This window comes from Anastrepha ludens, chromosome 3 (assembly GCF_028408465.1).
Source record: "Anastrepha ludens isolate Willacy chromosome 3, idAnaLude1.1, whole genome shotgun sequence".
Lineage (NCBI taxonomy): Eukaryota > Metazoa > Arthropoda > Insecta > Diptera > Tephritidae > Anastrepha > Anastrepha ludens.
In genome coordinates, this window is record NC_071499.1 from 9,687,923 (window position 1) to 9,702,620 (window position 14,698).

At 36.1% G+C, this 14,698-nt stretch overlaps 1 protein-coding gene across 1 annotated transcript in view; it reads left to right on the forward strand.

The window, feature by feature from the left end:
• Nucleotides 1–700: 700 nt before the first annotated feature.
• Nucleotides 701–14,698, forward strand: part of LOC128856991 (uncharacterized) — a 61,116-nt gene continuing 47,118 nt past the window's right edge. Inside the window, exons 1-2 of the mRNA XM_054092472.1 lie at nucleotides 701–1,005; nucleotides 10,756–10,931. Coding sequence (XP_053948447.1) covers nucleotides 851–1,005; nucleotides 10,756–10,931 — 331 coding nt within the window. The 5' untranslated portion in view covers nucleotides 701–850. The remainder of the gene's footprint in view (nucleotides 1,006–10,755; nucleotides 10,932–14,698) is intronic.

Here is a 14,698-nt window from a genome sequence, read left to right on the forward strand (position 1 = left end):
GAACTCTTAGTAGATATGTGCGTGTGTGTGCGTGTTAGCGACGTCCGCTCGAAAGTGTTGAATTATTATGCGCGAATATTTCACGGTGCCGAATGTTTTTCGTGTTGCATCCACTCAAAATGTGAAAATAGAGCCGCTACTTCATAAGCACAATGATGAACAAAAGCAACAGCAAACACAACTACAACAAGAACAACAGGAAAGTCAACACCCGTTGCCGCAAGAACAAATAATAACTAATACTTCAACTTCGATGAATGCAACTACGCCTACAACAATAAAAGCAAGCGACACCGAAGCCAACAGTGCAGTAGGCATTTTTAAGGATAAGCGACAGCAAACATTTTCTAGCAACAGCATCACCAACAATACACTTACAATGCAGCCTTGCAACGTCGCGCGATCTTCTATGTTGCACAATCATACACAGCAGCCACATAAGCTCACCGCAACGGCGTCTATCGAACGAGCGAATTTCGGTGGTAGCGTCACACAGACTGGACGTAGAGAACAATTTAAGCAACAACAGCAACAACAACAGCAACAAAAGTTGCAACAATCAGTTTATGGCACACTGCCGCGCTCAATGCCAATAGCCGCCATGCAACGCACTACCAACAGCAACAGTAACAGCAACAGCAATGGCTGCAACAATCGCAATTTGAATGGTATTACCGCATCCGGTGTCATTAACACGATTTCGGGCAGCATCCCTTCGGCATCGGCAGTAGCGGTGGCGGCAGACCGCAATGGCAATAAAAACAACATATCGCTAACAACTGATTTGAATGGCGGTTTCAGCAGTACGCATTCGAATTCGAATAAATTAAATGGCATTCAACCGCAACCAATGAACAAATCTCGAGAATTTCTCGTAACGAGGCCAGGCGGCCGGATGAGTCACTATCCACAGCAGCGTATGCGACAATGCAGCGGCACCACCACCATGCAACAGCGTTTCAGTAATGGGGGCTATTTGTGGATATTGACACCTGTTGCTGCTAGGTGAGTACACAAATTATTATTATTTTCTTTACGCATCCAAAATGTGTGAGAGAATATTACTTAAGTCATGTGTCCTTTTATTGGAGAAGAAATCAATGAACGGAAAATTACATTAAAAGGCTTACACTTCGAGGCTTGAAATAATGAGAAGTTAACTGAAATATCTTCGTTTCTTTTTTTTTTACTTGTTACTAAACTTATTTTATACCTTCGCTTAGAACAAAATAAAATTTAAAAAAAAATTATATGAGAAAAAATTAAAGTTTTTTTTTCATTTTTAAGGAAAGACAATACCTTTAAAAACACTGTTTGACAATAAATTATACTTTTTCCTTAAAATTTTTGCAAATCTGTTTTTCACACAAAATGTAATTAGAAGAATTATTCGAGAAAAATTAAAATTTTTTTGTTCAAAATTTTTGTATATTTTTTGGAATTTTTTTTTTTTTTTGTTTAAAATTCTTTTATAACACGTTAAAAAAATTATTTGACAAAAAATTGTAGTTTTTGTTTAACATTTTTTTAAATAAAATATTATTTAAATAAAGTATTATTTAAAAAAATTATTTGAGAAAAAACTATTATCATTTTTGTTTTGTTCAAAATTTTTGAAACATTTTAACTTTTCGATTTTAAAAGGGAAAGAAAATGAATGTACTTACAAAAAATTATTTCAGATTTTTTTGTTCCAAATTTTTAGAAATTTTGATTACCCATTTTTAAGAAAAAAAATTATTTGAGATAAAATGAACTTAGCTTTTGTTTAAATTGATTTTCTTATATCAGTTTTAAAAAAATTATTTAAGAAATAATTATATTTTACTTAATTAAAAAAAAAATTAATTTTTTTTGTTCCAAATTTTTGCAATTTTTGTTTTCAATTTTTAAAAAAATTAATTTTATTATTGTTTAAAACTATTTTATATCATTTTTTTAAACAAAATTTAATTAAAAAAATATTTTTTTCCATTTTTAAGAAAAAATACACTTTAAAAAGTTATTTCAGAAAAAATCAAATTTTTTGTTCCAAATTTTTAGAAATTTTGTTCACCATTTTTAAGAAAAAAAATTATTTGAGATAAAATGAACTTGGTTTTTGTTTAAATTTTTTTATACTAGTTTTAAAAAAATTATTTGAGAAATAATTATATTTTATTTAATTTAAAAAAAATTATTTTTTTATTCGAAATTTTTGGAATTTTTGTTTTCAATTTAAAAAAAAATTAATTGTATTATTGTTTAAAGCTATTTTATATCATTTTTCTAAACTTTCCCTTTTTAAGAAAAAAATACACTTTAAAAACTCTATTGCAAAAAAAATTAGTTAGCTATTGTTTAAAATATTTTTCCTTTTTTTTAATTTTATCTAAAAAAATTATTTGAGAAAAAATTACTTTTTAAGAAAAAAAATATACTCTTAAAAAAAATATTTGAGAAAAAATAAATTTTGTTTTTGTTTTTAAATTAGTTTATATAATTTTTCTAAACAAATTATGATTTAGCAAAATTATTTGAAAAAAATTTAATTTTTTTTTTTTCAAATTTTTGGACATTTTTTTTCCATTCTGCTACCACTTTAACTCAAAATACTGAGTTGTAATTTGTCCCACTGAACACCCTGCCTTCATCGTTTTTATATTTTTTATTATTCTATACGTCCTTCATCCAATTAAATTCAATATTAATTTAATTCAATCCTCATATTAATTTATATAATTAACTTATAAGCATTTACGTTTTTTTCCGCTTTTTAAAGGTCATTAAAAAAAGATGATTAATCAATTACCGAATTTTCGTTTTCATAGTCAAATCGTATTACCATATTGTACAATAATATCGTATATAAAAAAGTAAATGCTAAAATTGAAATTATGACTTATTTGCCATCAAACTGCTATGATTTATAAATTGAGTAAAAATTATGTAAACAGAAAAATTTAAATCAAATCTCGATTAGCTCCTTTGGGAGAGATGAGTAGTTTATTCAACGAGAAAATACATAGAGCTTGCATAAAAAAAAATAAATACATATATACATACATATATTTCATTAGCCACCCACTATGCACTACGCTCCACTACTCAGTTTACTTTGCAACTGAAGTAGTTCGTTTTTTTCCCAATGCAGTGCTAACGAGTAGTTTTTTAACACGACGATGTCCTGCGGGATGTCAATTGTCAGCTATGCAGCAGCATCACGCCATTTAATGAGCCAGTCAGCCTCTGTGTCAGCATTAAGCTAGTTAATGAACTTGTTGATAATCGATAATAAAACAACTCGACTTCATGAAAATCATCATTTTTGAACTACACCCTGACCAGCAGTGCTCCCGAATATATACATTTCATAAAAGGTTTTCCAATAACAGGTGTTACAGGTGAATGGATTGCGCTTTCGAGAGAGGATTAACGATTTTTAATGCCCAGAATAGGATGGTATTGATCTGGACAACGTTTATTTTCAACAAGACGGCGCTACGTGCCACACAAGCAACGGAACCATTGATGTTTTACGGGAAAGTAGAAGAGGTGATAACAATTGGCCACCGAGATCTTGTGATTTAATACCTTGTGACTTTTTTCTTTGGCGCCACGTGAAAGAGAAGGTCTACGCCAACAGCCCATTGTCGATTGAAGACCTCAAGGATGGAATTCGCGAGGCTATCGAGGACAAAGGGCAACCACTTTGCAATTCGGTTATGGAAAATTTCATGAAAAGCATATTGCCCTGTAAGTGTGGTCGTGGGGGTCGAGGTGGTAATTTGCCTCATGTTATATTCCACTATTAACGGCATACCTTCCTCTTTATAATGAAATAAGCATCCGATAATTTATATTAAAAAATAGCATTTTTCTTTGAATATCAAAATTACACCTCTTTTTAAAAACCCCTATATTAGCAAGCGTCACTTGGATTTTGAAAACTATCGTAATGACTTTAGAAGTCATCAAATATATTTCAGAATTATATTTTAAAGCTCCTTTAAGGTGTTTACCTTGCAACTAACTTTATTTTCATAAAAAATATAGTGCATGGATTATAGCAAATTGGGTTAAGAAGGTATAGTACTCTTACTACAGTGCCGGTTTTCTTCCGCACAGTCAGTAATTTTATAAATATGATGAAGTGAATCCACCTTAAAATTGTTTCATCCATTCCATGCCTTCTGGCTGCAGAACACATAGAGTCAAAGTTAGCGTTGGTCTTCTCAATATCAGCAAAAACCTATCCCCTCTTCGATCATTGGCACAAGGTCATGTGAGCAGATTCGAAAGACTTTTCGTTTCCGACTGTCCACTAAAGCTCTTCACCTAATTTTTCGACCATTCGCACCCATCAGCATCAAGGGTATCAGACTAATTCTTTTGGCGCTTTTTACGATTGCATAATCATCCTTCCCCTGTTTCGGAATGAAGACGACACTACCTCTGCTTCAAAAAATGGGCATATGGCTTATGGCAGACTAGTTCGAAAACTCTTATAAGAGCTCCGGTTAGCTTGTCTCCCGCACACTTACCCAACTTGGGATACACACCATCTCGGTGTGGTGACTTAAAGTCATCTTTTTCTTCGCAATCTATATATTTCTACAATATCTGAAAAAGTATCTCTGTTTCTGACTAACTCCAAAAGCCGGTCAATAATTGAGCTCCCATCCATTGACGTATATGACAACCATGATAACTTCTTTCTTCCGATGGCTCGTTTTCCTTCAATCTTTCTTGTAATCGAAGTTGCAGGAGATTATACTTATAATTTCGGCATATGTGACCCAGGTAAGCTGTTTTCCTGCATTTAATGCGTCTTAAAGCCTCCCTTTTGCTATTAACTCTTCGAAGTACTTTAGAGTTGGAGAGTTGGTCGGTTCACGAAATTTTCAGTAGTATTTTTCGAATCTACATTCTGAATGTTTCTATGCGATTCATATCAGAAACTCTCATCGTCCAAGTTCCCATGCCATACAACAAAGCAGACAGACCACAACATCTCACAAAGCGCATTTTTAGATTTTAATTAAAATCTTGGTTTTCTGGAACACTGCTGGATTTATAGAACACTGCTCTAGTGCTAGCATAGAACACTGCTCTGGTTAATTTTGTTTTAGTGGCATTGATTTTTAAACCATTAAACTGGTCAAAAGAGCCTAAAAAACCTTTATCGATTCCTCAGTCATCACTCGTGCAGTTGTGTACCAGTTTAGTCTGGTTACTCTTTCCGACTGCCCTGAGTGAGGAATTAACCTGCTGGCCGGGAAATGGGTTTTTAGTAGACAAATTTTTTTCCCCCTGTGCACTCCGCTCGGTAGCATAGACCTCGGCAAGACTCTTCCTTCGTACATGGTTCTGGGTTGTTGCTTTTGCGCAGTCCCATGCGATGTCGGTATCTGCGAGTTCGCGAAGCATCGACCTTCGCTGAGTGATCTTTGGCCGACCGCAATCTCTGCTCCCTTTCGGGTTCCAGTCCAGTGCGATTCTCGTGATGGTATCTGATGGTTTTCAAGCGTGTATAGGTCACACCCCGCCATCAACGGCACTTTCTGCGTACAACCACTTCGAAAAAAATCCTTTTATATCATAGTTTTGTGACTTCAATATTTATTATAGTAAATTCGGGCCAAAAAAGAGCCCATCATGTACGTCCCATCAGGTGCAATTCGTAGATTAGGCTTTTGGGGAATACCACATAAGAAAACGCGCTGAAGACTCGCTTTAAAAGATTGTCGAATGTAGTCTAATAAACTTAGATAAACCCTTAGATACGCCTTATACTACAAATCTTCTGACTGCAAAAAATGAGCAACTTCGAATTGCTTAGAGTGGAAATGGCAATGAATTGGTCATACACTTCAAAAGCATGACGAGAACGTGACCAAACATGTGTTACGGTGGAACTCGTTCCAACAAAAAGACCGTGCAGTTAGAACGCCTCGTATAACCTGGCGAAGATCAACTGAATCCGAAAGGGCAACTCTCGGCGTATCTTGAAGCGAATTGATTTGATTTGCCATACGATGGACTCCTCATTCGTTAATCTCCACAGTGCGTGGTTACTGACGGTGTTCGGCTAGAATATTCCACAAATGATGTGGAGACATTTGTCGACGAAAGATTGTAGCATCTGTGCTGGAGACCAGCCATGTTTCGCTTTCGTACGACAATACGGACTTCATGCTTGAGCCAGAATATTCTACAGATGTAGCAGATGACTTCACACAGGAGCTGGATATTCACAGTTTAGAGCGCCTGGAGATTTGCGCACTCGCCCAAAGGATATATTTATATGATGTGGTATATAAGTAAGATCCATTAGGCTTTCTAAATGAATCCGGCCTCGCCGTTCCGTCCTGTTAAAGTAATTTCCATAACCTGCAGACTATTTCATGTTGTCATATCACAGCAGGAGTTTCTGTAAGAGTTTAATTTTGATGAGCGAATTTGCCTCCTCTAATTGGTTTGAAAAAATTTTCAACTGCTTTTATTGCTTTCTTGATGGAAATTGTGTTTAAACTATAATTCTTTTAGTAGCAGTAAAGATATTATAGTAGTGCTGAGTGTAGTAAAAATTAAGAAACGAACTATTTTCACTATCCAACTGGCGCATTATGGAGTGTTAGTGTAGCAGCCTGAAACAACTTACTGTGCTGTATTGCCCTGGCACAACCTCAGAAATAGAGACAGACTCTCTGGGCCCTCTACAACAACCTTTACTCAACAACACCCGGTACAATCACCTTTGGAGCCTGTATATTTAGCTTAATATGCGCCTTTCTTTCTCTCCCTATCATTTCTATGGGATTAAGCAGCGAGGAATAAGACCGCAGAGGCTGTAAAGTTGCTTCTTGGTACATCGATTATGTTATGTTACGGTACGGATATTGTCGAAAGTACATGTAATACATTCTAAAGTACATTTTACACTTTCTAAAGCGGATTTGGTGTTATCTAAAAAACATTTGACGCTTTCTCAAGAGCTTTTGACTATTTTAAAGCCATTAAGATATGATACTTTCTAAAATCGAGTTGATGCTTTCTAAAATCAAATTTATATTTTTGTAAGTACGTTTTGTAAGCATTTTTGTAATACCGCAAGTACTATTGGTACAAGCAAGTGGCAATCAGAGCCCTGGGCACAATGACGATGCAATCGAGACTGGTTAGAGAAAGCCTCACTTCACTTTCAATAGCATCCGATTTCTTCAATATAAAGTTCATCTGCGTACCTGGTCAAAGCGACATTGCAGGAAACTGCGAGGCAGATGAGCTGGCTAGAGAGAGGTCCTGTGAAATAGCTACCGCGCGAAATGAGAAGACTGGCATACTTTTGACTACCTGCGATTTGCTTCTGGAGAGGTGGGCTTCCAATTAGCGAACGCTAGGGAAGTACACAAACCTGTAAGATCGCCACGAGTGGATCGGAGACGCTCGAGGGCTCTTCTGAGGTTAACAAGATCTCAGCTCTCAAATTAAATGCTGCGAGACTAGGCTTTAGATCGAGTCATTTTTGCGTCAGTTGTAGGAAGGATAAGGTGGAATCAGCTCAGCACTCAGGTCAGGCCTTAAGTTCGTGAGTTTTTTAAAGGTGGTTTTAAAATTAATAAAAAAGATACTTAAAGTATTTATTAATCAATAATATATTTTCCTTCATTATTTACAATGTCTTCCCAACGTTTAGGCAAATTTTTAATTCCCTGCTCAAAAAACTTTTTGTCCTTGGAGCCAAAATACGCCTCGATATCCCTTTTTATAGCTTCTTTTGAGGAGTAGCTCTTGTTACTCATATGGGATTGAAGTCCACGGAAAAGGTGATACTCACAAGTTGCAATACCCGGAGAGTATGGTGGATGCGGCATTAGCGCCCATCCGTGCTCGTTCAGCTTGCGGTATGAGGTCTTGCGTTGTCGTGGTGATACAAAACTTTGCGTCTATTCACTAAAGAGGGTTAATTTTTGTTCATTGCCTCATTCAGGTTTGATAGCTGATGGGAATAATAATCAGCAGTTATCGTCTGGTTTGGTTCCAGAAGTTCATAATAAACAATACCGGCCATATCCCACCAAATAGACACGAGAATCTTCTTGGGGTGCAGGCCATCTCTAGGGGTCGGTTCTGGTGTTTCATCCTTACCTAACCATTGGCGTTTGGCAGGATTATTGTGAAGGACCCATTTTTTCATCACCAGTATCGATACGGTTCAAAAAACTTTCATTTTCAAGCCGTTGCAGCAGCTGAGAACACACATTCACTCTCTGCTGAAGGTTGGCGACGGAAAGTCTATGCGGAACCCATTTCCCCAGCTTTGAAACGTTTCCCAACTGAACCAGGTGCCTATGAACTGTTCCATACGATGAATTTAACCTCTGAACTATCATATCGACTATCAAATTTGGCTCACCTTCCACGAGTTCGAGCAAGGCGTCGGAGTTAAAGACTTCAGAACGACCAGTGCCGGGGCATCCTCTACGTCGCAGTTACCACTTCGGAATTTTGAAAACCACTTTTGCGCAGTCTTTACACTCACGGTATCCTCTCCGTGAACAGTGTTTATTTCTGAAGCAGCAGTTGTTGCATTTTTACCACTTTTATAAAATTTATAAAAATACAAAATATGCCTCTTATACGCGTTTGAAGATTCTATTTTATTTTCGACGTGATAAAGTCTTATAATTCGATTTAGCCGGCTGCACGCACGAAAAAATGTGTCGTTACCTTACTCATTTGTCGTTACCTTGCTCATTTGCTGTTACCTTGCTCATTGTCGTTACCTTGCTCATTGTCGTTACCTTGCTCATTGTCGTTACCTTGAATGAACTGCAAGCGAGAGCGCGGAACGAACGACAAAGAGCACAATCGGCCCCGCGTTCGGCAACGTTCGACATCTGGCTCTGTCCTACTTGAGTGAGCATATATATGTATGTATATGTATGTATTTGCGCATTTGTATATCAATTCACATACTTGTATTTGCATATGCCTTCTTCCTGTGTGCATGGTGATGAACCATTTCTCTGTTGAGAATAGGACGATGATAGAAAAAGTAGGAAATGAAAGGGAGTGTTTCGAGTGTAAAGTGTCTTGAAAAAGGCAAATCGATGAGGGTGCCTCTTAGTGTTGTTGACTTATTAACGTCTGATGCACAATCGAAATTGAACATATCTTTCATGAATTTGATAAATGTTTCATCATTTTTCACGTTTGTGTAAATGTAACTTGACCTATTCCATTGCAATTCCATTTACCTCCTCCTCTATATCCATACATATATATCTATCAAACAAATAAAATTAAAATTTTGTTTTGAAAATTGCAACCATTCCATCAATATTTTCTTATGACGTTGTCACGTTAAACTATCGTCAGTAAACCGACTTTACAGACAACCTCTTTTTTAACAACACGTGCTTCTATCCGCGTTTAAAATCACTTGTTGAATGTACAATATATCAAAGAAAATATAAATAGTTCCATTATATTCCGCGAATAATTTTTTGTATGCAAAAATCGTACAAAAGTGAAATTATAGGTCAAATACGCACGAACTTATGGACTGACCTGATAGCACTTATTGGTCCTTTTGTAACTGGTACAACTATAGTCGCACTCGAACTGGTAATAATAACTTCTGCCGTCAAGTACCAGTTCAAGAACTAGAAGATTACCTAAGTAGTTTGACTTTTCACTGCAGGGTATCCACTCTGTCCCAGTTTTAAAGTAATATTCACATTCATAAAAAGTACAGCCGCCATATAAAACATTGCAAATTTTTGCCTTCATTCCCTGTTAGACAAAAATCACTTAGCGTAAATTCTGTTTCTATGCCTGGCAGAGTGGAAAGGGAGCAAAAATACAAGACGAATGTGTGATAAAAAGCTCTCATCTTTTTCCTTTCACATTTACATACTTATACCTATGTAAGCACTATGTTAGTAAGTATGTAAGCACTAAGCCAGTATGTGAAGTGCAATTTATATGTAATTATATGCGGATGTTAGAAAAACTGTTTTTATAATGCAGTAACAAAAAAATTAGCGCTGGGTCGAGAATGTTAAGCAAATATGATTTCGAGTGCAGCTTAATTAGGTGAGTGCAGCTTTTTGATTATTTACATAACTGCATTCTTTGCAAACATATTTATGGAAAGTTGATGCTGGAGTTAAAATGGCTGGCAGCAAAAGCAGTTTTGTGTGAGATGTGTTGAGAGATGCTTGCCAATTATTCAACAACTGCCGTACCTGAGCAGCTTAAAGTCGAAGCCAGATTAGTGGCAATCAAATAGAAGAATTTCGTGCAAGCAACTTTTGCTGCTACCTTAAAGATAGAAAAAATAAATATAATAGTTGAAGCTTTACTATTCGAATACTCAATGCCTCAAATGCGGCCTAACGAAAATAGATTGGCCAAAATGTGCCGCACCTCGATTCACAGCATTGACTTAACCGATTTTAAAAAATCTCGGACGTTGGTAAACAAATTTTTTTTGGGGAAGAATAGCTGGAGCAAAATACATTTGCTGACCAATTTTTAAAACGTTCCTCATTTTTTATGGAATTTTCATTAGCGATGATAAGAAATCCTTACAAATTTTTGTCTTTAAAATATTTTTGAATTTTGTGAAACAGACTTTCCAATCTTTAGATTAATTATACGCCATGCGATGCGGATTAAACCGTGCAAATAAATACATAAAAATTACTTACGATTTAGCGTTACTTTACTTATTTAATTTATATTCTTCTCTCCTATCCTTTCTAGTATTTCCGTTGCCATTGTAATGGCCGCAATTGCTGGGCCCCAGTGGCTTTTCACCGAGGAAAAACTGCCAAATGCCAATTACAATGGCACTGCTAATTTCAATTTGATGGACGATGGCGCCTATATAACAAAATACACCAAATCAAGTCTATGGATTTTATGCACAGCCTTGCAAGGTAAATTTTCATGCTGATTAACATTTTAAAATGCGTAAATAGAGTTCAAGTTGAAAATATACGAAAATTAAAATTCAACAAATTTGCCAAATATTCGATTAAATTTAGAAATAAAAATATAGAGAAAAATCTAGCATGCAAATGAAATGCTTATTAAATTTTCAATAATTCATTTAGGTGGCATGTGTGCGATATGTTAACTTTAAATATTTAACCCTTTCATGGCTTAGTATGAATTTTGTGGCCTCAATAATACCTGCTTTTAAGTATAATAGAAAGAGGGAGAAAAAGTTAAAGAGAAAGATAAAGATAAAGATAAAGGAAAGGATAAAGATAAAGATAAAGATAAAGAGAAGAGGAAAAAGAAATAGAAAGAGAACGTAATTCGTTTATCTAAATGAATTGGGCCTAATATACTGCCTGCGCCACTGTAATCGGAAGAGAACAAGGAGATAAAAAGGAAAGAGAAAAGAGAAAAGAGAAAAGAAAGAGAAAGAAAAAGAAAAAGAAAGAAAAAAGAAAGAGAAGGTTGAAGAGAGTAAAAGTAAAATTAAAAGTGAAAGTGAAAGAGAAGTTAAAGAAGCAGAGGCGGAGGCAATGAAAGTGAAAGAAAAAGAGGAAGAGAAAGAGAAAGAGAAAGAAAAGAAGAAAGAAAAGGGGAAAGAAAAAGAGAAGAAGAAAGAAAACTGAAAGAGGATGGAAATGAAATTTTTTTGTTTATTATTAAACCTTATTTTGTATTCTGTCTATACTTATAATTCATAGAAGACATTCTACAAATAGTTGATCTCATTTAAAAGTGGCTCTGATTTTAGTATTAATTTATAGTAAATAAATTCCAGTTCATATAGGTGGGATTGAAGTAGATTTCGGTATTTGCTGGTTAGATTTTGTATTTTGTATTTCCTCTTTTGTTGAAGGGACGTTTGAGTGTCGATAAATGTAGGTGTTTTTCATGTATCACGGTGCGTTGACTAGGGTGCGTAGGGTCTTGAAATGAAAACTGAATTTCCAAGTTTAAGTTTGATGCTGTGCCCCACAGTTAGATTCCATAAGACCAGACTGGTTTTATCACAGATTTGTAAAGGATAAGCTTGTTGTCCATTGGGAGGGTGGATTCACGGCTTAACAGATAGGAAATATTAATCCTAGAACTTTCCTTTTGGCAAGGATATGCGTTTTACAGGTAAGCCGTTTATATAAATGAATAGAATCTAACTGAATTTTCTGCCTTGTGGGACCCCAGCTCTGATTTGCTGGAAATTGGAGATTTCATTTGCGTAATTTACATAGAAAGAGATACCGGTTAATTTTACATTATCCAGCGGAGAATTTTTCTTGCCAGTAAGTGGAACTTTAGACTAAATAGGCAATTGAGATCTAAAGTTCTCTATCGCCGAATAAAAATCACAATTTATAAATCATTTTATAAGGTATAGAAGCTTGGACGATGACAACATCCGATGAGTATCCCTTGAAGTGTTCGAGAGAAAACATCTATAGAATATTTTTAGATCTTTACACGTTGTCGTCGGCAAGTATCGCAGACGATCGCGCCACTCAAGAAGAAGAAGCTTTCAGCGATATTTAGACTTACCGTCCTTTAAAATTGGCTACCATTCTAGGGAAATTTATCAGAATAGAAGGATAAATAAAATTATCGTCCAAGTTAGCCCACTTATCATTGTGGTGAACATTTTTTAGAAGTGAAACTTCTTAGGCGTCGATGAGCGAGCGAGAATTGAGAGTAAAATTTCAAGGTCATGCAACGTTTTGGGCATTTTCGTTCCGCGTGAGAGAAAAAAGATATAAGGTAGAGGAAAAGGAGAGAGAGAGAGAGCTATTCCTTATATATATCTTAGATACACTTGAGGCTATTTTTCCTGAGCTTTTCTTTGTGGTTCTAATTTCTAGTGAGAAATAACACTGCCTACTTTTTGGCGCTAGTTTGTTGGCGCAAACTTGTAGGAAAAATATTTTTGGTGCCTTCTTTTTGGCGTTATATTTCCTTGGTGTCTACTGCTTGGGGCGTTTTCTGGACCCAATTTTTTTGGCGTTTTTTCTTTTGGTGTCTACTTTTTGGCGCTTATTTCCGTATTTGGGCGTACTATTAAGTGCTATCCATTCCGGCGTCGGATTTATTGGTATTGCCTTGCGGTTATTTGTGCCGTTGCTGTGGTCCTGGAATCGCTGCGTTTGTGCGGATGATACACGCTCCGAGTAGTGCGCGTTGTTGCCACATTTTGTGTCCGGTGTTTACCTACACCGGTCGACCCTTCTCCGTTTTTTTGTAAATTTTTTCTATTTGTATTCTCTGCAAATGTTGTGAATTTATTTAGATATATATTCTTTCTCTCTCTCTCTCTCTCTATCATTCTCTCGCGGGTTTCTTCCTCTTTCGGCGTCTGCCTTGAGAGTACTATGCTTTTTTTTTCGCTTATTCGGACAATCACTTATTTTAGTTATTATTTTATTTATTTCTTCCAACTACATTTTTAAAGTGCTGAAGTGAAAATAGCTCGAAAATCAGCTCGTTCTCCATCACTTTGATTAAGATTTCGACCGATATGGCGACAATATCAAGGCTTATTTATGTTGACAAACAATCTTTGGGTTGGTGGCATGTATGTACAGGGTGATACATATAATAGTTTTATCCTGGTCATATTTTATTTAGGTGAGTTGGGAGTTTGGGAGAGTTTTCACTTCTCTCGCGCTAGAAATTATGACAAAAAGTCAATATCAAATCATCGCGGTACGACGGTTGAAAAACATTTCAAACTTGTTTTCAGAGCCGATGTTGTGCTGCAAAAACGCCTTATAGTGCGTAGAAATGCCTTATAATGTTATCACCTGCAGCGCTTTCCAATTGTTTTTTTGTTTTCTTCGTAAGAAAGGCATGTTTAGTTTTTATAATCGATTATTCATTTTGAATGGAGAGCAGAACAATTCCAGCCCTTTCTTTTCGTGGTGTAAACCTCCTTCGACTGATGCCTTCAAAGCAATATGACATTAGTGGATATGGTAGGGTAGTCAAAAGGTAATAGTATACCATTGCTTGCACTTTAAAGGACCTACTCTGTATCCAAAACCTAGTTGCCAACCAATGGCATGCAGTTTCAATGAGCAACGAATGGAGAAAAACATTATGTCACTTCTTATGTTAACATTCGATGTGCTTTCACTCTCGCATAAAAACGCAATATCTTTCCTCCACGCAGTCTGTTTCGAGCTTTATTATGGAACCTTATTAACTCTTAGCACGAAATCGAAATCAAAGCGAACCACTACTGAGTTGTGCAAGTTAGCCAGAGTAAAATGAAATTTTTTGCATCAGCCTGAATGAAGAATACGAATACGCATTGGAACTATTTGAATGGGCAACACTTAAAACTTCCAGCAGCCAACTTATAATGCAGTTCAGTGTTATGCCACCAGCAAGGCAACCAAGTAAGCAGCGAGAAGAAGCTAAATAAAGCAAAGCCAAGTTCTTGAAATTTAATTTCGTTCCCGGCAATAATTTTTACATCCGTCAAAGTTGGCCTGCAATGGAATTGCCATATCTTACAAAGTTGTGAAACTGCTTGTGGACGCGCTTGACGAATGATAGCCGACGCGTGCACACAAGCCGTGCATCAGCAACCACGGGGCAGTTGCCAGTTGACGACTGAAAGACATCGCCAATTATTGACGGTTAGCTGTGCAATAAAACCAACCGCAGTGACATAATTTTTGTCACTCCTCTTCCGCTGCTCAGCAGTGACAGC